This window comes from Rhinopithecus roxellana, chromosome 11 (genome assembly GCF_007565055.1).
Source record: "Rhinopithecus roxellana isolate Shanxi Qingling chromosome 11, ASM756505v1, whole genome shotgun sequence".
Taxonomy (NCBI): Eukaryota; Metazoa; Chordata; class Mammalia; order Primates; family Cercopithecidae; genus Rhinopithecus; species Rhinopithecus roxellana.
In genome coordinates this window covers 3,084,006-3,108,263 of record NC_044559.1, presented here as the reverse complement: position 1 = coordinate 3,108,263, position 24,258 = coordinate 3,084,006, and the positions used below count along the sequence as shown (strand labels likewise).

Genomic DNA, 24,258 nt, shown 5'->3' with positions numbered 1-24,258 from the left:
GGAGATCAGGCATTTCCAGCTCATTCACAGTAGGCCATCTTTTAATCCATATTTCAGCTAACCAAGCAAATAAACTATTAGAACCTTTTTTTAACTCCCCAAGTTGCAACATTAAAAGCAGAGTCCCTACTTAGTGGGCCCAAATCAATAAATTCAGCCTGATCCAACTCCGTGCTCCTTCCACCATTATCCTATACCCTTAATATCCATTTTGATGCCTCTTGTCCAGATTTCTGTTTATATAAGTTAGAAAACTCAAGCAGTTCTTTTCCAGGGTAGTGCACCTCCTCAAGGGTCGCACTCTCAACCTCCCCTCCGGGGATCCACCAGGACTTTAGTCTAGCTATAGGTCTAGAAGCAAACAAGGGTGTTGCAGGTGGTTCCTGAGGGGAATCAACATTCTTTTGCCTGGCAACAGCTTCATGGGAGGCCTCATTATTGCCTCAAGCAGTGCATGGTTTATCTACTTAGACAAAGGTGAAAGGCTGATGGCAGCATGGGTCAGAGGGGATGTTGCCACTACTGTGGATGGGGAAGCTATTTCTTCTGGCAAGAAACATTCATCAGAGTTTACAAACTCAGTGACCCCAGCTTCATCAGGGTCCTCACACATGTCCCCATTCCAAGTTGCAGGGTCCCATTATTTTCCAATCAATGCCCTTGCTTTAACAGTAGATGCCTGGCAAGGCTGTGCATGCACCTTTCGTTGCAGGTCACCCACTTGCATAATAAGATCTTGTGCCTGTTTTTCCATAATTTCAGCTTTCTCTGCAAGAGATAAGAGTTTCACTCAGGGCAATCTTAAGAGATTTGAGGCTCAGTATCTGCTTCTGAAGCCAGAAGGCAGAATCCCTGAATTCATTTGCATTCATCACTTTGTCCACTGGACTTAGGAGCAACCAACCAGCTTAATTATGTTCCTTGGTTTTCCACATATAGTCAAATGTATTACGTATAGAGTCACTAAACTCCTTGGCTCTCATGAGCAGTGAATCAGGAGTGTAAAATGCATTTATTTTGCATAACTCTCTAAACAGTTTAAGCCAAGGACTATCAATGTTCTCCATACTATTACAAGTAGAGTCCTTAGCATTTTTGGGTCTACTCATATTAAGCAGCCAACTCCAGAAATCCCAAAGCCACAAAAGAACTCCATCCTTAATATTCTGTTCCTTTAGAACCACTCCTGGTACCAAAATCTGTATTTGTCAGGGTTCTTTAGAGGGACAGAGCTAATAGGATATGTATAAATAATAAACTATTATATATATCTATATATATACACACACATATAGGAGTTTATTACATATTAACTTACACGATCACAAGGTCCCACAATAGGCTGTCGGCAAGGTGAAGAGCAAAGAGAGCCAGTCCAACTCCCAAAACTGGAGAATTGGAGTCTGAGACTCGAGGGCAGGAAGCATCCAGCACTGGAAAAAGACGTAGGCTGGGAGGCTAGACCAGTCTCTCCTATCATGTTTTTCTGCCTGCTTTGTATTTTCTGGCAGCTGATTAGATTGTGCCTACCCAGATTAAGGTGGGTCTGCCTTTCCCAGCCTACTGACTCAAATGTTAATCTCCTTTGGCAACACCCTCACAGACACACCCAGGAACAATACTTTGTATCTTTCAATCCAATCAAGTTGACACTGAATATTTTACATCACAGACACTGTTAACAAAAGAAAAAGTTGAGCATGGACAGAGAGAAAATATTTGTAAATTATTTCTCTAACCAAAGACTTGTATACAGATTATATTGAAAACCTCTCAAATCTAGTAACAAGAAAACAACACAGTAGAAGAAATATGCAAAAGATCTGAACAGACACTTCCTAAAGAAGATATCCAGATGGCAAACAGGCACATGAAAAGCTACTCAATATAATTATCACCAGACAAATGCAAATTAAAACCAAATGACATGCTACAACTCTATAAAAAGGGCTAAAATGAAAAAGACTGACCACCCTGTTTGCAAGAATGTGGGGAAACTGAAACTCTTTTATACTACAGATGAGAATGTGAAATGATACACACACTTTGCAAAACAGTTTGGCAGTTTCCAGAAAGATCCTCACTGCCCTTAGAGCATGAAAACAGTCAGAGACAACACATGAATGCATACGTGAAGGAGGGCGGTTGTGTCCTGATGCCACTATTTACTGTGGACACCAAGCTTAGAGTTTTGCATTATTTCCATGTCACAAAATATTATTCTTCTTTTGATGTGTTTCCAAAGATTTAAAAATACAAAAGTCATTCTTAGCTTTGGGGCTACATTGAAATGTGACTGTGGTTTCCAGCCCCTGTTCTCAGATAAGTTCCCAGAGCAATCCTGCGAAGAGCATGGAAAGCCTTGGGCACAAGCTCAGGGACAAGCTCAGGGACCAAAGCAGCAAAGTCAGCTTCAGGTGGGGAGAGACGCCTTCTCCACATTTGGAAACACAGTATGATTGGGGCTCAACAAGACTGAGGGGCACATGCAGAGCAGTCAGAGGGGGCTCAAGCAGCAGGCCCAGTGCAAAAGTGGGGTCCTCAAGGGGCTGGAGGTACATGACATTCACAAGGAAGATGGAGCATCCTCCAGGATCCTGAAAACCGGATCCTGAGGGCATGGGACACCCTCAGACAATGTCCTAGAACTGCAGGGTCCTATCTGGACAACTCGCCCTTTTACAGTAGGGAATACAGCTCACAGAGGAGGGACATTCCCATCCCTCCCTCAAGGCTCCCTGGCAGAGCCTGGGGACTTTGGGATCACACGGTGAGAGTTAGCAGAATCCTTCTCACCAGCGCTTAAGAACTGTGGGGTCTCAGTTCTTAAGACGCCTGTGGTGAGCAAGGGATTGGCCAATTGTTCACCTGGTCCTTTTAGTCTCAGTGGTCAATGGTGACGACCCCCAGCAGCTGGGGCAGAGGCACCCAGCCTCCCAGTGTCTTGGGGCCCCAGGACCACAGCACGGTCACAAACTGGTGGTTTGGGGGACCAGGCAGAGCCTGCAAGTGTCTTCTGTTTGGGCTACACAGTGAGAGTCATTACTTGGGGGTTGAAAGCCTTGGAGAGGCTTAGATAGCCTTTCCGGTTTGCAGCAGAGCCTGTCATTTCCTACTGCTTTGTTTTTGCAGGCTGCTTCAAGTGTGGACAATATTAGACTGGCCCCAGATCCTGTTTTAATTGACAAACCTGGGCAAACACCTCAGGGAGATTCGGGGCTTGGGAACTGTGCAGAAGCCCTCGTCTCCCTGTGACCCTCACTTTGTGGGTATAAAAAGAGAACACTCACAGCATTTCCCTGACCAAGGCTCCTTAGAGCTTTGATCTGCACACATTTCTAAATAATTTGCAGGAGCAACCTACTCCACCATTCATTCTACATTTATTCATAATTATTTATTAAACATCTAGTCTTCTAGGTGCCAAGATACAAAGGTGAATGAGGCAGATAAGGCCCCAGCCCACAAGATTTTACAATCTAGTCCTGGAGGCAGACCAGGAGAAAATGAAAAGCTCACAGCTAATGAGAAGCGCTGTGCAGGAACTGGTGCCCTGTGAGATGGGACATGTGGGACACACCAGGAAGGTGGTGAGGGGTGCCCATCAGAGGACTGGGAGCTGCAGGGCAGAAGGGTGCAGATGCATGCTATCTCATCTCATCTTCATGCATTGCAGCCAGTGAAACTGATGCTCAGAGATGCTGAATGCCAAGTCCAAGCTGAGAGGGCCTGGATTCAGGGAGTCTATCTCCCCAACTGACACCATATCGCCGCAAAGAGCTCCAAGTCCTGGTCAGGAATTCCAACAGTGCTGAGCCTCCAGGTGGGACACTCAGCTCCAGGGTCCTTTCCTTGGCTCTGAGACATGGCCCTCCCTCTTCTTCCCCTGCCCCTTTCTCACCTGTGCTCCCACTGCCCTCACACAGGCCACCTGAATAGGACACGGCCTAGCGGGGGTGAGGAACGGGGTGGTACTTTGTGTGTGCTTCCCCCTGGACAGTCTGACCACCAACACGGGGGATCCTGCCTGCCTCCTGCTGCAGTGCCAGTGCCAGGCCCAGCCTGCTGCAGGGGCAGAGGGGTCACGGACCAGCGGAGGGGCCCGGCTCCCTCAGGAGGGGCCTGGGTGTGGGGAGGTGGCATCTTCTCCACAGGGAGCATAAGAACTTGCCCTGCCTCTTCCCATAATCTGCCTAAGGAAGGCTCCTCATCCCACCTGAGTTGTGGGGCAAGAGGATTCAGGGAAAGGAAGGTCTGCACCATGGCACTAACTGACCATGGCTGTACGCTCTCCAACTCCCCAATGCGTCTGTGAGGGCCTCAAGATCAGAAATCACGTCCTGTTAACATCTCTGCCTGTTTTGCCTAGCGAGGCTTGGCCCCGTGGGGGTGCTCCATAAGGCAGATCGAATAAATTAATGAAGAATGAATGAATGACAAACTGAAAGGAGGCCTCCACAGTGCTACAAAGCATGTTGCCAAGGGCAGGGTAACGGTCATTGCAGACAGTTCTGCTGTGGCCGATCTCAGCAGGGGTGTCTCCAGCCCTGTGCCGTGCCATATGCCAGGGGACAGCAGGCATGGGAGCTGGACATGGGTGAGCAAGCAGAAGCCAGGCAGAGAAGGACAGAGATGCCAAGAGACAGAGTAGGCAGCGTGCTGGGAGCAGGGGGCTGCTGCCTCGCCCCCGGGGGCGGGGTAGGGGGGCTTTTGAGGCAAGGCCTGGGCAGGGCACAGGAGGCCTGGAAGTCAGGAAGTCCAGAGGGGGCCTTGCCAAGATGGGCAGCCTCACGGCAGCTACACCAGCCAGGAGCACCCAGCCTGGCTAAGATGTAGCTTTTGGAGCAGGACAGACTGCGGATCATATCCCAGCTTTGCCTCTCTCTAGCTGAGGAACTCGTGGAACCCTATGTGACCTCTCCAAGCCTCAGTTTCTGTATCTGTAAAATGTCAGTGAGCATACCCAGTCCTGTCAGAAGGTGACAATGTGTAGTGTGCAATGCATGCATTTCCCCAGCTGGGTGCCTGGCCCAGCCAGTAAGTGGTGAAGGTGGCCTTGCAGAGCATGCTTGTCACCCAGCCACCCACCATGGCCAGGCTGGAGCCCTGGGCTGCCCACCCCCTTCACAGATATCACAACCTGGAGTGGTGGCCTCTTTCCTTCCCTCCCTCCCTTCACACATACACCATACACTCAACATGTATTCATTAAGTGGTTACTATGCCTTGGCACTGGAGATACCGAAGTGAGTAATAAGCAAAAGCACTAGCCTGCAATCTGCTTGCATTCTGCTTAGAGAGACAGACAAAAATTACAGAGGCATCAAACCTCGTATGTGAGGTGCCACTCTAAGGAAGAAAAACAAAACGCTAAACTAGCAGGGAAGGGGCGAGGGAGCCCTGGGGAGAGAAAATGTGGTAGGGTGGTCAGAGACGGCCTCCCCAACAGGTGGCATCCGGGAGCTGGAGAAAAGAGGGCATGGCCATGTGGGAGTCCTGGGAGAAGATTCCAGGCGCTGAGGTGAGCAGTGCCTGTCCTGGGGCAGGGGCCATTCTGAGAAGCAGCAGGGAGGCGGCTGCAATTCGAGACAGTGATGGAGAGTGTCAGGAACCAGATCAGAGAGGAAATGGTGGGGACACAGAGGGCCATTCACCCAGGTGGCCTCTGGTGCAGACATGGAGAAAGGCAGACAGCAGTGGGAAGCAGGAGCAGAAGGTGCTGCCGGCCATGCCAGGTGATCCTGGCCTCGCTCCATCTCGCATCCTGGGAAGGTGGCTCCTGGCTTTGCCCAACAAGGCAGAAGTACCCCCACCCACCTCACCTCAGCTTACCCTGGCCCCCTCCCTGGCCATTCCTCTGGTCCCAGGGGCCCTCGCACCCCACACAAGTGAGAGCTCTCCTGAGTCAGGGCGCAGTGCTGTTGATATTCACTGAACTGGGAGGGCCACTTTTAACCTCCTCTCCTCTTGTAGCTGGAGGTCATGAGGTCATGCCCCTGGCAGAGCCCCAACCACACCTCTTCCCAGAGCAGCAGCACTCTCTGCCGGGGAGAAACTCTCCTGGCCGACACCAGGCAGAGCCCAGGGCCGTGCGTGGGGATCACTGTGAAAAATAACACAGATGGTGAGCTTCGCCATTTCCTGTACAACACATAATTAGGTTAGATAAGAAACTAGCTGTGTCTAAGTGCTATAAATGTCTATATTAAGCTATTTTGAAAGTGCCGAGCACTTTGACATTTGAGAGTTCAGAGTAATTGAGGTATTGAAATAAAATTGCTTCTGTTATTTAAAAGGTCATTATCGTCTTCAGCTAGATATATGAGGACTATTTTCCACTCTAGTGAGCCGTTCTCTCAGGCACAATTAGCATCGCTTGAGCAGAGGTCTGCTGGGGAGACTCCCACCCTGCAGCCCCCGCCAGAGGCCCCAGGCAGCCATTAAGACCCAGGGAGCACAGGGAAGCAGAGGAAAGCCTCCAACACCCAGAATCCCAGCTGCCTAGGGAGAGCCACCACTGCCCAGCCCACACCGGCTGTGGACCGGTCCCTGGGCAGGGGCTTACTGTGCAGTTCTGCCTCATCCTCAGAAAAGTCTTCAAGGATGCCATCATTGTCAGAGCATTGTGGGTGAGGAAACCGAGGCCCCAGGTTGGCCACATGCAGTGAAGCAGCAGGGGTGTGGCTAGCAGACCCAGGAAGGGAGATCTACACTGAAGGCCGTGCCCTGAGCACGGAGTGGGCCCCGGGCAGGCTGCATGGCCCTTTGCTATGTGAGCTTCTTTGAGCCTAGTCACAGCCCAAGAGGAAACCTCTTCATTTCACAGGTGAGAATAAGACTCAGAGTGGTAAGAAGCTGGAAACAGCGAGAAAGTGGCTGAAATGCTTCAAGATGATATTCTAAGAATATCATGCGGTGTCTAAGCCCCGCACTGTAGCTAACCAGCCCCTGGCCTCCTTCTGCCATATCCTGAACTCCAGCAGCCTATTAAATCCTTGGGTTTTTAGGGTCCCTCTCAATGAACTAAACAAGAGCACCCCTGCTGGGCTAATCGGGATGGATAGATTTAGGCCAATGGCTCCTGGGATAGAGGCTCAGCTGGGCAAGAATGCTGGGACAGCCGTACCAAGCAGGCAGGGGCCTGACACGTGCTGGTCACTTTCACCAGACCCCTGAGCCCCTCCCCGCTCAGGGCTCACATAGCATTGCTTCAAGGATCCAAATCAGGTTCAGACCTCAAACAACTACTAAGATGTTCTACTATGAAAACCAAATATTGCAGCTTTTTTCCAATTCTCATTCAAGCCACTTCAATTCCCCCTAATCATTGAGTTAGATAAATAGAATGGTCTTAATTACAAATTAGATACATAATTTAGTGACTAATTTAGTCACTAAATTTTATCCTTGGTTATCATTAATTTAATATATCACAATTTCTAAATGTCCCTCAAAGAGAACACTGACTTCCAAAGACGTCTTCATTGCCACAGTGTGGGACCCCATGCTCCTGAAAGGCGAGAAATGGCAATGACGCAGCCCAGGCACATGAGGGGGTCTTCACAAAGCTCGTGGAAAATGCTTATGATGAAAAAACTATGATGCATTTTAAATTTTTTGTATCAAAATAAAGTCATAATAACTCATTATAACATTTTTGAACAGCATCTAGCTTGAGACACTAAGAAGGATCAGACATCGGTTTGAAAAAAGTCCCTTTGAGAACAACATGAATTTTGCTAAAATTGAAGTAAGAACAAACATCAAATTTATAGTGAACTTTGGGTGAAAGAATGGTGAGATTATGGATGCTTTACCAAAAGTTTATGAGGACAGTGCCCCAAGGAAATCACCAGTTAATAAATGAGTAACTTGTGTTGAGAAAGGATGAGACGATGTTGAGGATGAAGCCTGCAGCAGGAGACCATCCGCATCAGTTTGTGAGGAAAAAAATCCATCTCGTTTGGGCCCTCATTGAAGAGGACCAACGATTAACAGCAGAAACAAGAGCCAACATCATAGACATCTCCACTGTCTCAGCTAATACAACTCTGAGAAAAATTAAAATAGAGCACACTCCATTCCATGCTGTCAAAACCGTTGTGATCAGCAGACAAGAACAGAGCTTTCAATGAACATTTTAAACAAGTGGGATCAAGATCCTGAAGCATTTCTTTGAAGATCGTAACAGGAGATGAAACATGACCTTACCAGTATGATCCTGAAGACAAAGCATGATCAAAGCAACGCCTACCAAGAAGTGGAAGTGGACCAGTCACAGCAACAGTGGACGGGTCAGGAGGAAAGGTCATGGCAACAGTTCTGTGGGCTGCTCAAGGCATTTTGCTTGTTGACTTTCTAGAGGGCCAAAGAACAATAACATCTGCTGATTATGAGAGTGTTTAGAGAAAGCTAGATGAAACTTTGGCAGAAAAACACCCGGGAAAGCTTCCCAGGGAGTCCTTTGCCACCACAGCAGACCTCCTGCTCATTCCTCTCATCAAACAAAAGCAATTTTGTGACAGCTTCGATGGAAATCATTAGGCCGTGATTGGGCTCCTTCTGACTTCTTTTTCTTTCCCAATCTTAAAACATATGTAAAGCGCATCCATTTATTTTCATTTAATAAGGTAAAAAAGACCGCACTGACATGGCTAAACTCCTGGGATCTTCATTTCTTTAAGGATGGACTAAATGGCTGGTATCACCATTTACAAAAGTGTCTTGATGTTGATGAAGTTTATTTTGAAAAATAAAATTTTTCACACACACACACACACACATACACACACACACACACACACACACACACACACATATATTCAATTTTCCCATGAACTTTTTGAAGTCCCCTTGCATTTATAGGGCACTGGGTCTACAAGAGGCCATGTGCTGCATGACGACGAAATGACTCTTAGGAAACACACACCCTTTGAAAGCAGGGACTCAAAAAGGTCCTTCACACCCATGTTCATAGCCTCACTATTCACAACAGCCAACAGCAGAAACAACCCAAGCATCCATCCACAAATACATGGATGCACAAAATGTGGTTATACATCCAATGGAATATTATTTAGCCTTATACAGGAAGGAGATTCTGATGCATGCTACAACACAGATGAACCTGGAGGACATTATACTAAGTGAAATAATAAGCCAGGCACAAAAAGATAAATCCCATATGATTTCACTACTATGAGGTACTTGGAATAGGCAAATGTGTAAAAACAAAATCATTCTATTATAGAGATACACACACGCATATGTTCACTGCAGCACTATTCACAATAGCAAAGACCTGGAATCAACCCAAATGCCTGTCAATGATAAACTGGATAAAGAAAATGTGGCACATATACACCACTGGAATACTACGCAGCCATAAAAAGGAACAAGACCATGTCTTTTACAGGGATGTGGATGAAGCTGGAAGCCATTATCCTCGGCAAACTAACACAGGAACAGAAAACCAAACACCACATGTTGTCAGTCATAAGTGGGAATTGAACAATGAGAACACATGGACACAGGGAGGAGAACACACAATGAGGCCTGTCAGTGGGGCAGGGGAGGGAGAACATCAGGATAAATAGCTAATGCATGCAGGGCTTAATACCTAGGTGATGGGTTGATCGGTGCAGCAAAGCACCGTGGCACATGTTTACCTGTACCACAAACTTGCACACCCTGAACATGCATCCCGGAACTTAAATTAAAAAGAATCAGAAAGCAGAGTGGTGGTTCCTAGAGGCTGATGAGTAGAGGGGGATGAGGAGTTGTTAATGGGGACAGAGTTTCAGTTTGGGATGATGGAGAAATTCTGGGATGGATGGCAGAGGTGGTTGCACAGCAATGTGATGCACTTAATGCCACTGAACTGTACACTTGAAAACAGTTAAAATGGTAAATGTTATACAAGTTTTACCACAATCAAAAAAACAAAAAATAAAAATCGAGAATGCATCCTAGTGGGGGCAACCCTGCAGGGGCACATGCAGTGTACTGGAGCACTCAGAGGGTGGATGCAAGGTCATCTGTTCTGCATGGGTTTGACTTGGCCTTGTGCATGTTTAAAAGCTCCACTTCTTTCTGTTTCGAGATGTCAGTGTGTGAGCTGCAGAGTCACACAGTTACTCAGAAGAAAACACAGAGACTGAACATCACAGATTGCAGGGCAGACAGTGATGTGGCGTCACTGGAGGATGAAAGGCAACTTGATATGGATGAACAGCATGAGGGGGTGAGCCTGTCTGGGTACAAGGAGGCAGCAGGAGACGCCACTGCCTTCGTTAAATAGCTAGGAAGTCCTAGAGTGTGCTGAAATTAGACCAACTCCTGTCCATTCCTCAGAGAGAGTACTTAAAATATGTATGTGTTGAATTCAGGGGAAAAATAAATATACCAGGAACACACTTTGCAAACTATAAGCAACTTACAAACATAAGTGACTCTCACACCTTGCTCCAGAGCTGGGATTGCATCTGGAGAAATAACATTTTGTCTTTTGCTTTTTAAAACTCAATTCAAGCCTGTACACAGTAGCCTGAAACTATCTAGATACTGAGGCCAGGCTTATTTTTAGGAAGCTGAGGACATTTCTTCCAGATCCAAGATCTTAGCTGTGGTTTTCTGACTGGGGTGCCTTTATTTATTTATTTATTTATTTATTTATTTATTTATTTATTTATTTTTCTTTCTTTCTGTTGCCCAGGCTGGAGTGCAGTGAGGTGATCTTGGCTCACAGCAGCCTCCACCTCCTGAGTTCAAGCAATTATCTTGCCTCAGCCTCCTGAGTATCTGGAACTACAGGCGCATGCCACCATGCACAGCTAATTTTTGTGTTTTTAGTAGAGATGTGGTTTCACCATATTGGTCAGGCTGGTCTTGAACTCCTGACCTCAGGTGAACCACCCACCTTGGCATCCCAAAGTGCTGAGATTACAGGTATGAGCCACCACGCCTGGCCTGGGGTGCCTTTAGATGCTGCTGGGGATAGCTGAACTGAGTGTGTGGAACTAGCCCTGAGCTGGCTCCCTGGTCCACAGTGGTCCAGTGTTTCTCTGTAAAAATGCACCAGCTTTCTTGTTTCACAGAGAAGGAGCCTCTGCAGGGCCCCAAGGTGTGAACACTCAGAATTCCCATCAAGGCCACCCTGGCCCCACCACAGCAGAGGGTGCCGCCAGCCACCTCAGCCATGTCACCACCCCCAGACAAGCATGTTATTTCAGGCTGGTCTTTGATGGAAACTGGCAGAGGGGGCTGCCAACAGGATAAATATAGCCATGTGTTTTGTGTGTGTGTGTGTGTCTTTTTTTTTTTTTGTGCTGAGTTGTGGAAGCTCTGGACAATGTGGTGGTTTGGGGTAGAGAATTTGGATGCCTTTAGTTAGAAACAAAATCTGTAGGGGAAAAAAAAAGAAATTCCTGCCTTGCGGGTTGTGGTTTTTGTTTTTGTTTTTTCAGTTTTCAAAGCACCTTCCCAGTCCTTCTCCGCAGTTGGTTGTATTTCTAAGTATTGAGAAGCAATGTGAGGTAGTAGCTCTGTGACAGGCAGCAGGGATAGTGTGGTGACCCAGCTGGCAGGGCCTGCCCTCACTGTCCCCAGGAGAGGAGAAAGCCATCTGTTAATGACCTTGTTCTCCAAAGAACAGTATAAGGAAGGAAGACCCTGCCAGATAAGCCCTGCTAGGAGCTGGGGACTGATTGCCAGTGTCAGGGAAGGTCCCCGGCAATGATGGGAGCTGACCCTTGTGGAACGGCCTCTGTGATGGGCACAGTGCTCCATGTGTTCACACAGGTCATATGACATTAGCAGAGGGTTTTATCTCCAGGGCATGGTGAGAGCAAGCTGATGAGGGAGCCAGCCCTGGGCTCTCTACCTCCCAGCATGACCACTCCCAGCTCCAGGACTATGCGACAGCTCGGCTCTGGGGCACAGCCCTCCATGTCCCTGCAACATCCTCACCCAACACTGCCCTCTGCCCTGGATACAGATTTGTTCCAGATGGGAAGGTGACTGTTTAAGTCCTGTTGGCCCTAGCCACTTTTCAAATGAGGACACTGCAAGTCAGAGAGCTCAAATGGCTTCTCAAAGACACAGAGCCATGGAAAACAGACTCGAGTCTTGGACCAGAGCTTCTGACCCTAAAGCCAATGGTCACACTACAGTGAGAAAAGCCATAGCTGCAGCAAGAGAAAGCAAACGGCGTGACAACTCCACACACCAAGTCCCTTCTGGGAAATCCAGTCCTGAGTCTGGTGCCCAAGCCAGAGAGCACAGCTTGGAACGCTCGGTTAGTTTACAACCTGCATGTGACACACATTATCGTTTTACTTGCAAATAGAATAATGAGACAGGGAGAGGCAGAGAATGAAATGAAAACAGAGAGAGATTGGAGCAAGGTTGGATTAGGAAGAGAATGTGCAAGAATGCAGAGGAGACACAAAACAACAACAACAACAAACCCAGCTAAGCTATGACAGAGCTATGATGGAGGGCAGGTGCATGTGAAGAACAGGTGGAAGCCAAGGCTCTCTGCAGGTTTTCAGGAATTGCCCCCAGAAGGTGGTGTCAGCCCCAAGTAGCATGGTTGCTGTCCAGATTGAGATAGACAGGAGAAGCCTCCAGGGTTGAGGGGTCAAGAAAACAGTGCGTCTCTGCACAACCATGTCTGTTAACTCAAGAAGTTCCAAACTCTGGGTGAATAACCTCATTGACATCTCTTCCAGCCAGTCACATGCTGTCAATGGTCAGCTGGAAATAAACAGGAGATTGTACATTGGGAACTGAGATGGACCAAAGGGATTTCAAGTAGTGAACAAGCGAAGAGGGCTCCGGTGGCTTCACACTGTCTCTCCCAACCAGCTCACAAGTTAGTCTTGTTCCAGGATGAGGAAACTGAAGCCATTTAGGAGTTAGAATACATGCTACAGTGAAAAGGATACTCTGGTATGCCTATGGTGCAGCAAAAAGAACAGAAAGATTTATTGCAGAGAATAGTTCTGTACCTTAAGACCTTGCTAAATCCAGGCATTCTTCACACACTCATCCCCAGTGAAGGGGGCTGGAGGGCCCAGTTACTTCTGGCTTCTATTTGTTTTATTTTGACAGATTGGGCATCTATATGCAAATTATTATCCCCACGGTTGATTCCAGATATCTGAGTAAAGATGGAGACAGTTGCTAATGTACAATCTCCTGTTTATTACAGTCCCTGAGGTGGGCTGGCCACCAAGGGGCCAGATGCTCCTGCTCTTTGGGACCTAGCACTTCCCCAGAAGAGGCCCGCTTTCCCAGAAGAGTCCCACTCCCTGATCAGGGTGGCTGGTCTTTGTAGTCCAGGAAGGTTCCCGCCCTCTGCTCCTGGCAGATTCTTGCCCCTCCACCAGGGCTCAACTCAGACAGACACTTCCTCCAGAGAGTCTGTCCTAACTCTTTCCTCCTTTCAGTTTCCTGGGCACCTTGGGATTAATTCTCATTAAGTTCTTATACCAGAATCTCTTTTGGTTCTGATATAACTCATTTTTCCTATGCCATAATAGGAAGAACACAGGATTGATACTGGGAAACTCTGAGTTTGAATCCAGCTCTGCAACTAAGAGTGTGGCCTTTGGCAAATCTCTTATGATGACCCTGAACCTCATTTCTCAGAGCTATCCAGTAGCAATGATGCCACCTGCCTTTCAGGGCTGCCATGCAGTCCCTGGCACCATGTCTGGCAAACAGAAGATACTCTGGCAACAGTAACCATCATAGGATGTTTTGCCTATTGCTTCTAGGTGAACACATGAATACTGTGTAAATTCAGTGTCTGACATAGTAGGAGCTCAGCAAAGATTTATGGAACTGACGCTGAGCTCTGAAACGTCCCTTGAGCAAGCTAAGCTTATCTAGGAGACAGTTCCCACCCCCGGAATGGCTGAGCCTGCTTCTTTCGGCGGGAGGCACCCAGCTGCCACCTTCCACTGAATCCTCCCATCCAGCCCTGCTGGAGAAGGCTGGGCCTCGGCTGTCCTCCAGGGTTGGGCGAGGAGGCCACAGACAAGAGCCAGGGCATGAGGAACTATGGAAGGGGCAGAGAAAGCCTGAGTCCAGATCCTGACGTCCACCCTGGATCTCTGTGACCTAAACTCTCCTTTAAATCGTGATCTTTTGTGTAAACAGTGGGGAACAGAAGGGGAGTTTAAGTAGACAACCTCTAGTGTCTCTTTTAGTGAGGACATTCTATAGAGAGGCCATGTTCCTAGAAACCAAGTCACCATCTTCTGGCGCCTGGGAAGGCCTGCACTGCTACCTTGGGGCAGAGATAATATCTGACACTGCACAGGGTCTCCTGAGCCCCACTCCCTCACCAGAGCTGGTCCTGCCCTTTCTTTGATTGTCCCTCCATTAACACGTCAAAGAATGCCCAGAAGGTGTCTTCCTAGGTATCCCTGGGGTCAGTCCTTGTTATGCTCACCTGCTGCTTGCCTCTCTAGGGCTGAGGCACTTCCCATTGAACTTGCCAGGTCTGTGCTGCCACAGGGGCTGCCATCACAACCAGCAGCTGTGTCGGTGGTGATGGGGGTTGGGAGAGCATGGGACCCCACCTGGGCTTCCTGCTCCTCCAGTTCCAGATGCTGCTGAAGACAGGGCTGGGTGGCTGGCTGCCCGCGGGGATCTCACCAGTCCCAAGGCCTGCTCACAGAGCACCATGGGCTGTGATCATGGCCACTGCTGCCACTGCCATGGGACACGCTCACGCCCAGCACAGGCCTACTCTTGCAACCATGAAGCTCCACACCACACTGGGCTGGGCTTCCAAGGTGGCAGCTCACAGCCACCAAGGCCTGGGTCAACAGCACAGAGGGGAAACCGCAAGAGGTACAACCAGAAAGGTAGGCGGGAACCAGGTATGAGGGGCATTGCTACTCCTTGAGGTGATGGGCATCCTGAGGGCAGTCAGGGCAGGATGTCGGGCAGGGGTGACTCAGCCAGTCTGCATGTCAGAGCATGGGTTAAATGGCAGGGAACAGGTCAGGGGTCAGAGTAGTGGTCCATGAGAGAGGTGATCGGCGCTGACGGGAAGCAGGAGCTGTGCGAATGGCGAAGACGGGGAGGTGCCGGAATGCAGGGGAGATGGACAGGAGAGAGGAGGGCTCCAGCTCCGCCATCCTGGGCCCACTAGCTGAGCTCTTCTGCTTCTTCATCTGCAAACTGGGGTAGAGTACCATTGGCTTAATGAGATAAGACAGAAAACGTACTTGGCACGGTGCCAGGCACCTGATATTTTCAACAAGTCAGCAGTGATTCTGCTGCTGCTGGTGGTGGCCCATATCTCCAATGCTAGATTTGCAGCTTTAGCCATGGGGCGAGCGGCAGAACCCTAACCAAGATAGCTGGGTATCGAGGGGTGCAGGGTGGTCTGATGCATTCAGTATTGGGTGTGTACTTCCAAGAGTCATGAGGGAGCTGCAAGAGGGGAGGTCATGGATGGACGTGGAGCTCAGGAGAGGGCTGCACGGGGGCTGTGGAGGTGGGGTCCTTGGGATACAGCTGAATGGTGATCGGAAATAAGACATTCTCTGCAAGAGAACACATGGTCAGCAGCGAACCCCAGAGGGCTTGGGCAGAGCTGAGTTCAGGGGAGGGGGAGCAAAGGTAGCCAGCAGAGGGTGAGAGGCAAGAGGCAGACAGCAGGGAGCAAACAGTGTAGACTCCAGGCTGTGGAGAGAAGGAACCAGAGGAGAATGGTGGCTTGCGAGGGGTCTGTGCAGGTTGAGAAACGCTTGTCATTTTGGAGATGGAAGGAGAAGTTGAAGATGCAAAAAAGATGAGGGCTTTACATGGTGAAGGAGAACCCCAAGGAAACTAGAAATGAATCCTGATGAGGTGGAAGAATGAAGAGAAGCAGAAACAAGACATTGTAAGAATGGAAGAGCAAAAGAACTAACACGACTAACTCCATTGTCAATTAAGGGAGCCCTTACCCATCCCTGCACGTAGGCGAGGATAATTTTAGGGCACTGAGATAAAATGCAAAAACAGTAATCATGTAGTTTTTGAAACTAACTCTGGGATTAAAGGAGAAGTATGTAACAACTATGTTTCGTTGAAGGTTTATAGGAGCTTTGTGATCTGACCAAGGACAAAGGAGTTTCCAACTTCCTGGACCCTCGCTGGTGCCCAGATGTTAGCAGTTGTTGGTCATGTTTTTAACATAAAAAGAGCCTAGAATTTGTACTGACTTGAGATGGTCTCTACAACACTAGTCTGCCAGCTCCTCAGGCTGCCAGCTCTTGAATAAGCCTGCTTTTCCTTCCACCAAATCTTGTCTCTCAAGTTTGGCTTCCAAGCAGTGAGCAGGAGAACCCGATTTCAGTTACAACATTTTAAGGAATTCCAAACTGACTCTGAAATGGGCTGGAGTGCAGTCACAGGGCACTCAGAACTGGGGTACTGTGAGAACCTGGGAACCCACACATGGACTGAGGGAGAAAAGAGATGGAGGAGATCCCAAAAAGGGGAGGATTGGGTAGCCCCAATCCTTAGCTGAATCAAAGATCAGCCCTGCAAGAGGTCAGGGTCCCTCCAGCCAACAGGAGTGAGGGTGGGAGCAGAGAGGCTTCCTGGAGCCAGAGCTTAGTGCAAGGAGCAGTTTTAGGGTTAGAATGCCTGGAAGGTTGCCAGGCGGGGAGGTCGCCAGGCTGGCAGGTACCTTTCCATCTCCTTAGTTTGCCTAGCTTCCTCATGATGTTCTCTGGGTCTATTGTGGGCATTGTGGGCAGGACACTGGTTTAGGACCCTCTCTAAAGTCTCCATCTTTTGTGGACCACAGACCCCTTTTAGAAAACTGAAGAGAACATCAGACCCTCACACACACAACACAAATGTCTGCATAAAAATTCCTGGGTGATGTTGGCTTCTCTGAGATCCATCCGTAGACTCAGGAGTCTGAGGTACTAATTGTACACATATACAGGAAGTAATCACCCTGGCTGCTCCCAGCATCTAGAAAGCTGTCATAAAGGAAAACAGAAGGCTGATTCCTTTAGCACGGCCCAGAACCCGATACAGACCACCTACTAATGAGCTTTCTCCTCGTTGCTGATAGAGGACACTTGTAATAAAGTTTAATGTGGAAGAACAATGTGCATTTAACCAAAGCTGTAAACATCTCTAATTATATTTAAGACTGTAGAGTGCAGTACATTAACATTTAACAATCAGACACTAAACTGGAGTGACGCTAATAGCGTTGTGTTTATTAGAAATTGGGCACCAAGTCGTCTTTCACCCGTGACAACAGAAGGAGCAGAAAACTTCCACAGCCACCCTTCCCCACCACACTGTGTGTTCAGGAAGAGTCTTGTCCATCCCCACCCCTTGAGAAGATGAGGATTACTTTGGGGAAAACACACTCAGCAGATCAGACACAGCTCAGCGCCCATGTCTGTTAGCCTTGTGCACTGGGGAATGCTTTTTTCCCAAAGAAAGCACTTTTAAAAATGAGTAATCAATTAATTCAGAATGAGCAAAGGCTCAACCTCTATTCTCCTGCCCTCTGCAGAGTTCACACCGCAGAGCCCTTCTTCCTTTGAGAGACCCCCAAGCGCAGCTTTCTCCTGGCTCTCCCCTGCTGCTGTGACTGTCACTGTCCTCTGATCTCCACCTGGATCTGGATCTTCTCACCTGCTGCGTACCTGCCAGCATGGGTGCTCCCCACCGCTCAGGACCAGCCCTTCCCCTCTTCAGTGCACGAGCAGCCTCTCCCTGGGAATCTTGCCCACTGTCAGGGCTTCGGTTGTGACCTATGCCCTGAAGACAGCCCCTTTCCTACAATGAGCACCAGATCCATATTTCTAACAGTTTACATCCTTGCCACTCAAAGTGTGGTTTAGGGACCAGAAGCATAAATATCCCTGGGAGCTTGTTAGCAACTCAGAATCCCAGGTCCTATCCCAGACCTCCTGAGCCAGGATCTTTTTTTTTTTTTTGAGGAGTCTCACCCTGTCCCCCGGCTGGAGTGCAGTGGCGCGATCTCGGCTCACTGCAAGCTCCACTTCCTGGGTTCACACCATTCTCCTGCCTCAGCCTCCGAGTAGCTGGGACTACAGGCGCCTGCCACTATGCCTGGTTCATTTTTTGTGTGTGTGTATTTTTAGTAGAGACAGGGTTTCACTGTGTTAGCCAGGATGGTCTCGATCTCCTGACCTCGTGATCCACCCGCCTTGGCCTCCCAAAGTGCTGCAATTACAAGCGTGAGCCACCGTGCCCAGCCAGGATCTACATTTTAATAAGATCTCGATGATTTGTGCATGCATTAAGGTTGAGAAAGCACTAGTCTACGTGCCCATCTATCTGGACACCCCACGGCCACTCCAGCCCAGCATGGCCATGTGCAATGCAGACCCCGCCCCTAGACCATGAATTTCTGTTTGGTTTTCCTTCCTGATGAACAGTTTCTATCCTATGTATGGAGATGGGAGTGTGGTCTGGGGTGGGGTCAATGTCCCCACCATGTGGCTGCCTCACCTTGTAATGGGCTCCAAATGACACAGAGCTGGGTCACCTGGGTCTTACTGCAGTCTCCTGGATAAGAGATACTGGAAAGATGTCATGTTCCACATGGAAGCCAGCCTAAGTTTTAGGTTGACACAAAAAGACTCCCTCCAGCATGCATTTGGCATGACTCTTCTGTGTTACTATGCTGTTCCCTTCCACCTGTTGGTGCCAGCGCCCCTCAGTCCTCCTCTGGTCCTGGCGGTGTCCCTCTCCAAACCTGAGGCCTCCCTTCTTTAGGGAGAGCATCAGTCCTGGAGTCCCCCATCGAAAGCTCTCCATTGAGAAGCCCAGGGTGGGGCCCACTCAAGCAGCAGGGCACACAGTTCAGCAGGAGCTCACAGGCTGCAATGCAGCCACTGGGTGTGCCCTAATTGGGCACCCTGGGTACTGATATCAGTGTGTTTTCTTTTGTTTGTTTTGCTTCCTGTTCTGGGAAGCAACTTTGATGCATACTGTATTCAAATTCTGTATGCAACCTGACTGGCTTGACCAAAACCAGGATTTAAACAGCAGGGTAATTAGAGAGTTTATGGAAGAGAAGAGTCTGGGGATGTTAGGGACTCGGGGTGGAGTCCTGCCCTTCCAGGACATTCTCCTCCCTGCTTCTTGCTCAGTGTCTGTTGCCTTCCAAGGCTTCTCCACTAGGCAGGAGATGTGGCAACAGATAGATTTGTGTCATTCCAGCTTCACTGCCCAAGGCAAAAATGATTTCTTTCTCCCCAGGATTTTGATTATCCTAGGGGGCCACATGCATGCTTGGGACCATTTCTGGCATGAGCTCCATTGTGGGCTCAGCCTAGGTTACAGTCATGCATATCAGAGGTTGTGACGAGCAGGGCCATGGATAATCCCCAAAGCGAGGGGGTCTTTGGGCTTATTGCTGTGTGGGCCAGCCCATATTATCATACATTAAAAATGTATTTTCTAAATGCCCCATGTTGTCTTCACTTTCACAAGGGTCAGGAGGTGGGAGGCCTGGTTTTTCCTGATTTTCCCCGTGAGCTAACAGAGTGGCGGTACATTCGTAAAGAGGTGACTCTAAGGAGTCCCAGGCCTCTGCTCCACTACAGCTGCTTCAGGGCAGGCCTTGGGGCTTTGGCTTGGCAGGACAGTTTCACCCAGGTGGATGCCCCTTCATACCTCCCGGCTTCCTGTGATAACTCCATGCCAACCATGCCGAGGCCAAAACTCACCACCAAATCTGAGAGCATCTGCTCTCTGCCTGAAAGAAACCACTGCACTCTAAGCAATGGGTTCATACTTGTTTTAGCTTCATTTAAACATATAAGCAATGGTCCCTTTTGAAAATTACTCATATATAGTTTCTACCTTTGATGCCTTATAGTAAAAACAAATTTGACGAACTTTCCCTAATTTATATTTCAACGATATGTGATATCTTTCCCCTTATCTTTGGAAATGACAATGCATGATTAGTGGTCCACGGATAAAGAATGAATGAGTGGGCACATTTTTTAAGCTTACTATGGCAATAATGTCAATATATCCTCTCAAACAATCACCAGATACAAGTCATCCATGGCCTCCAGTTCTGAGCATAGCTTTGGCGCTTGCTTCGGGAGATAACAGTGGGACAAGCTCTGCCTGGATGCTGTCCATAGCTTCCAAGATTCCCCTGGGCAGCATTTTCAGTAGGAGGAGATAAACTGCAGGTCCCCATTCACACACCTTAGTGTGGATTCGTGCAGTGATGACCACAGTTTGGGAGAAAGAGGCTGGATTCAATCTACAACAGTGATTGGTTCGACTCTAACTGGGAGCTCCCAGCTCTCAAGAGCCTGTGTTCTTGGTAGAATGTGTTCCTGTCCATGTATAATAACCCTAAGCTCTCCTTGGATTTAAGTGCGTGGGTTTGGGGGTGACTGAAGTCCATTTCCATTCTGCAGAGGCCTAAGGGGCCTGGGAAGATATTACCCCCTGGCCCGTTGTCCTCTTCCCACCATTTCCTTTTCATGTGCCCCCTCTCCTTCCCATTTGGCACCCCCAGGGCCCCACTAACCCATTAGGCTCTTTGGGCAAATTAGGAGATCATCCTCTGCCCTCAAAACACTATACATCTGTCAGAACACTGCCATGATAAAATTAAAACTCCCTGTGATAATTATGATATAAATGGTGTGCTAACCATATATCCTCCCCTCCCAAAGAGATGCTCAGAGCAGTTCTAGTGAGTTCTTCCAAATTGGTCTTTCTTCCTCAAAAGCTGCATGGTTTATTCACTGCCTTTGAGATCTGGCAGAGAGGGAGGAAGGAGACACAGGTGTGTCATCCACAGAGGGTGAACTTCCACTTTGTAAAGGCAGACCGGTTTGCTCCCAGAAAATCAATATCTGCTTCCAATTTGGATCCTTTCCAATCAACCATAAACTTTCATGAGTCTTCGGGAACATTACTGTAGGGCTAAGTTGGTGGACAAATATTTGCTTTTTAAAGTTATTGCAATGAAAGCCTTAAATAGTGAAGAAATTTTCATTTTGAAAATGCAGACTGGCTTAGCATGAATGTCAGCACAGAGCATTTATGTAGCAATTTACAGTTTCTAGAACCTGGCAAGATTCATTACCCCATTTTACACTCAAGAATTCTATGGGAAGTTAAGTCATCTTTACACAAACATGGAGTCTGAGATTATTAGGCGATAAGAAACTCAGTCAGGTTCACACAGCTATATAGAGGGCACAACTCATATCCCAGCTGTGTTTAAAATAGATAATTTATCATATACAAATGGTCCACTACATAGTCAAACGATTCCTATAGTGTGCAGTAAATAGCCACCCAGACTACACTCACACATCAAGAAATGTCCTCAACGATGCAGTTGACAGGATGATGCTTCCAGAATGGATTCTCTGCCAGTGAGTCCAAGATTCCTGTGTCCCACAGGTCCACAGAACAACTTCCCCATGCACCCCTGACCCCCATTCAAACCCATTAGAATTCACACACAAGGTTGCAACGGGCAAGGCATTTGGCAAGAGGAAGGTCTTCAGAATACACTTTCCAGCTTGGCGTGTACTTCCCATTCTCCTACCCCGAGGGCACCCAGCAGCAGACACCCTCAAGTGCTGAATCAGAGGTGACTGAGCTTGGCACACAGTGAAGAGGCCCATGCGCTCCAGTGTGGCTCCTGATGGCCAACACCTCTGCTCCTTTGGAAAAGGGTGAGTAAGCACTTCTCAGAGAGTACATTTCTCTATCACTGCAGGTCCACTTTGCCAAAGGGATGAAAGCCCTCTAGAATGGTGTTCTTCTTGTCCTGCGACCTCAGGGTCTCATAGGTGGGCACCATGGCATTCAGAGACAGACCTTATACTTCTAGTCAGTCTGCCCCTCTGGCCTTAATCTTCAGGGTCAGTGCATCTATTTATAACAAGAGATGTCATCTCAGGCGGTGCTGGCAATCAGACGGTGCTGGCAATGCCATCTGATCCTTGGAAAACCAACATATGTGCCATCTTACAGTTGGGTCCATAATGGTATTTCCTCTAGCTATATACTATGAGCTTGTATCACAGATACAGGAAGAGTAGAGAGTAAAATTAAGATTTAAAAACGATTTTAAAGAAAACCTAGGGAAAGAGGAAGAAAATGTGAAGGGGTTTGGCTCAGCAGAAAATCTCTTTGGCTGCTCTCAGGATCAGAGTCCTTACGCTCAGGGCTCAGGCCCAGGCACATCTTGTCCTGGGAGATCTGTCAAGATCTGTGGCCCCTATTCTTTTGGGGAGAGCAGCCTTGTACCTCTTCGAAGGCACCCAGAACGTGGCTGAAAAGGGGGCTCCCCACCACTCAGAAGGCACGAGTGAAAATATAGAAATAAGGGCTTTGTCTCCAAGGCTTCATAAATCACTGGGTGGCAGGCATTAAATAGAACCTTGGAGGAGGATGCGGTGCTACAGCTTGTTCTCCTCGAAGAGGATCTGGGCGTAGACAGTGCTGGTGGGGGCGCCTTTGGCAGCCTGGTGGGGTTTGATCAGCTCCAGCTCGGCATAGGTTAAGTTTTCCTCAGCGATCTTTGGCTATAAAAGAAAAGAAAAGAAAACAAAACAAAACACAATTCTAGCTGACCACAGGAGTTCTACATCACACATTCATTCATCAAGCATGCATGTTCATAGCATCTTGGGATTCAGAGAGGGATAAGTGCACAAGAAATTTAAGAGGCTACATAGTATCCAATAACATAATTAATAAGATAGATCTGATTGTCTTCTATAGAACACTATGTCCTGCAGTGATATCCTGTGATTTGCTTTCAAGTTAACATGAAACACTCACAAAAAAATGACTAAACACAAGGCTAAAAGAAAACTTTAATGCCGAAGAGCAAAAACAATGTATCTAATGGTTTCTGACCAAAAGGGAAATAAAAAGGTGGAGATAGAAACAAAAAAAATTCTAAAAATTAATAACAAAACTAGAATGCCACCACCTAGAAATTTTTGTAAATGACTTAGTATAAAACTATAATTTCAAAATATCTTGAAAATAATGCTAAGGAAAATATTCCTTGCCAGAACCTAAAGCCTAAGTTTGAAGCAGTGCTGGGAGAAAACCATGGCCTGAAATACTTATGCTAAACAACATGAATTAAGTGGGTCAGGCCTCCAACTCAAGGAGTTAGAAAAAGAGGAACAAAATAAAGAACAGCAGAAGGAAGAACTTCATAGAAATAAACCCAGACTGCATAAATCACCAGTAAAACAGATAAACTGAAAAATAAATTAATCAAGATAAAAAGGAAAAAAACATAAGTGAATAAAATAAAAATAAGAGATATAAGCTAAATGAAGGAAGTTTAAAAATTTTTAAACAAGACTAGTTTGCTGAATATACTGAAAAAACTTCTAAATACAGGATAAAATGCATAATGTTCCAGAGAAATAGAAATTATAAACATTAACTCCAGGAAATCTGAATGTACCATCAAAAAGAAGGAAGGAAGGCAAGAGGGAGGGAAGAAGGAGGGAAGAAGGAATGAAGGAAGGAAGGAAGGAATAAAGGGAGGGAAGGAGGGAGGGAGGGAGGATATCATTTATTAACACAAATTTTAAGTTAAATTTACTCAGAGAGAATAAAGTATATCAAAAGATAGATAATCATATTCAAGTTTATTTTATTCCAGAAATGCAAAGATGGTTTGATATCAAAAAGTCTATTAATATAATTCATAATAGTAATAGATCAAAAGAGAAAAGCCATATGATTATAGATGCTAGAAAGGTACTTAATACAATTAAAAACACATTTTTGTTTAAAACAATTTTTGAATGAAGTAGGTGTAGACATATATTTTCTTAACATGATTAAAGAACAATATTAAAATAAAGAAAAATTGGTTATTCAAATCTAGCGATATTAAAAATTAAACCTAAAAGTTATTTTTCAATAGATGCTGTTGGAATACTTGGACAGCCATTTAAGAAAAAAAAATAAAATCACATCCTTATATCATTCTTCACCCCAGGTTAATTCCAAATGAATTAAAAATTTTAATGTGGAAAATAAACCTATAAAAGCACTAGAAAATAGGTGGGGAGTTTTTTAAAAATAGCCTCCAAGTATGGAAATTATTTTAACATATGACACAAAACCCAGGAGCAATGGAAAAAAAGATGTGTGTACATTTTCATGCTACACATGGCAAAACCATCTCTAAAAATCAAAAAACAACCGAAAAAATGAGGAAAA

The 24,258-nt window shown here is 47.1% G+C and overlaps 1 protein-coding gene across 5 annotated transcripts in view; it reads right to left on the bottom strand.

Moving 5' to 3' along the window:
* Positions 1-24,258, bottom strand: part of VSTM4 (V-set and transmembrane domain containing 4) — a 138,791-nt gene that overhangs the window by 23,419 nt on the left and 91,114 nt on the right. For 4 of the 5 annotated variants that reach the window (XM_030940069.1, XM_030940066.1, XM_030940071.1 and 1 more), the window contains one exon: positions 17,221-22,586. The exons of the other annotated variant lie outside the window; for it this stretch is intronic. In XM_030940069.1, the coding sequence (XP_030795929.1) occupies positions 22,573-22,586 (14 nt within the window). In that variant the 3' untranslated portion in view covers positions 17,221-22,572. Of the gene's footprint in view, positions 1-17,220; positions 22,587-24,258 lie in introns of those variants that run through there. 5 annotated transcript variants of the gene reach the window in all.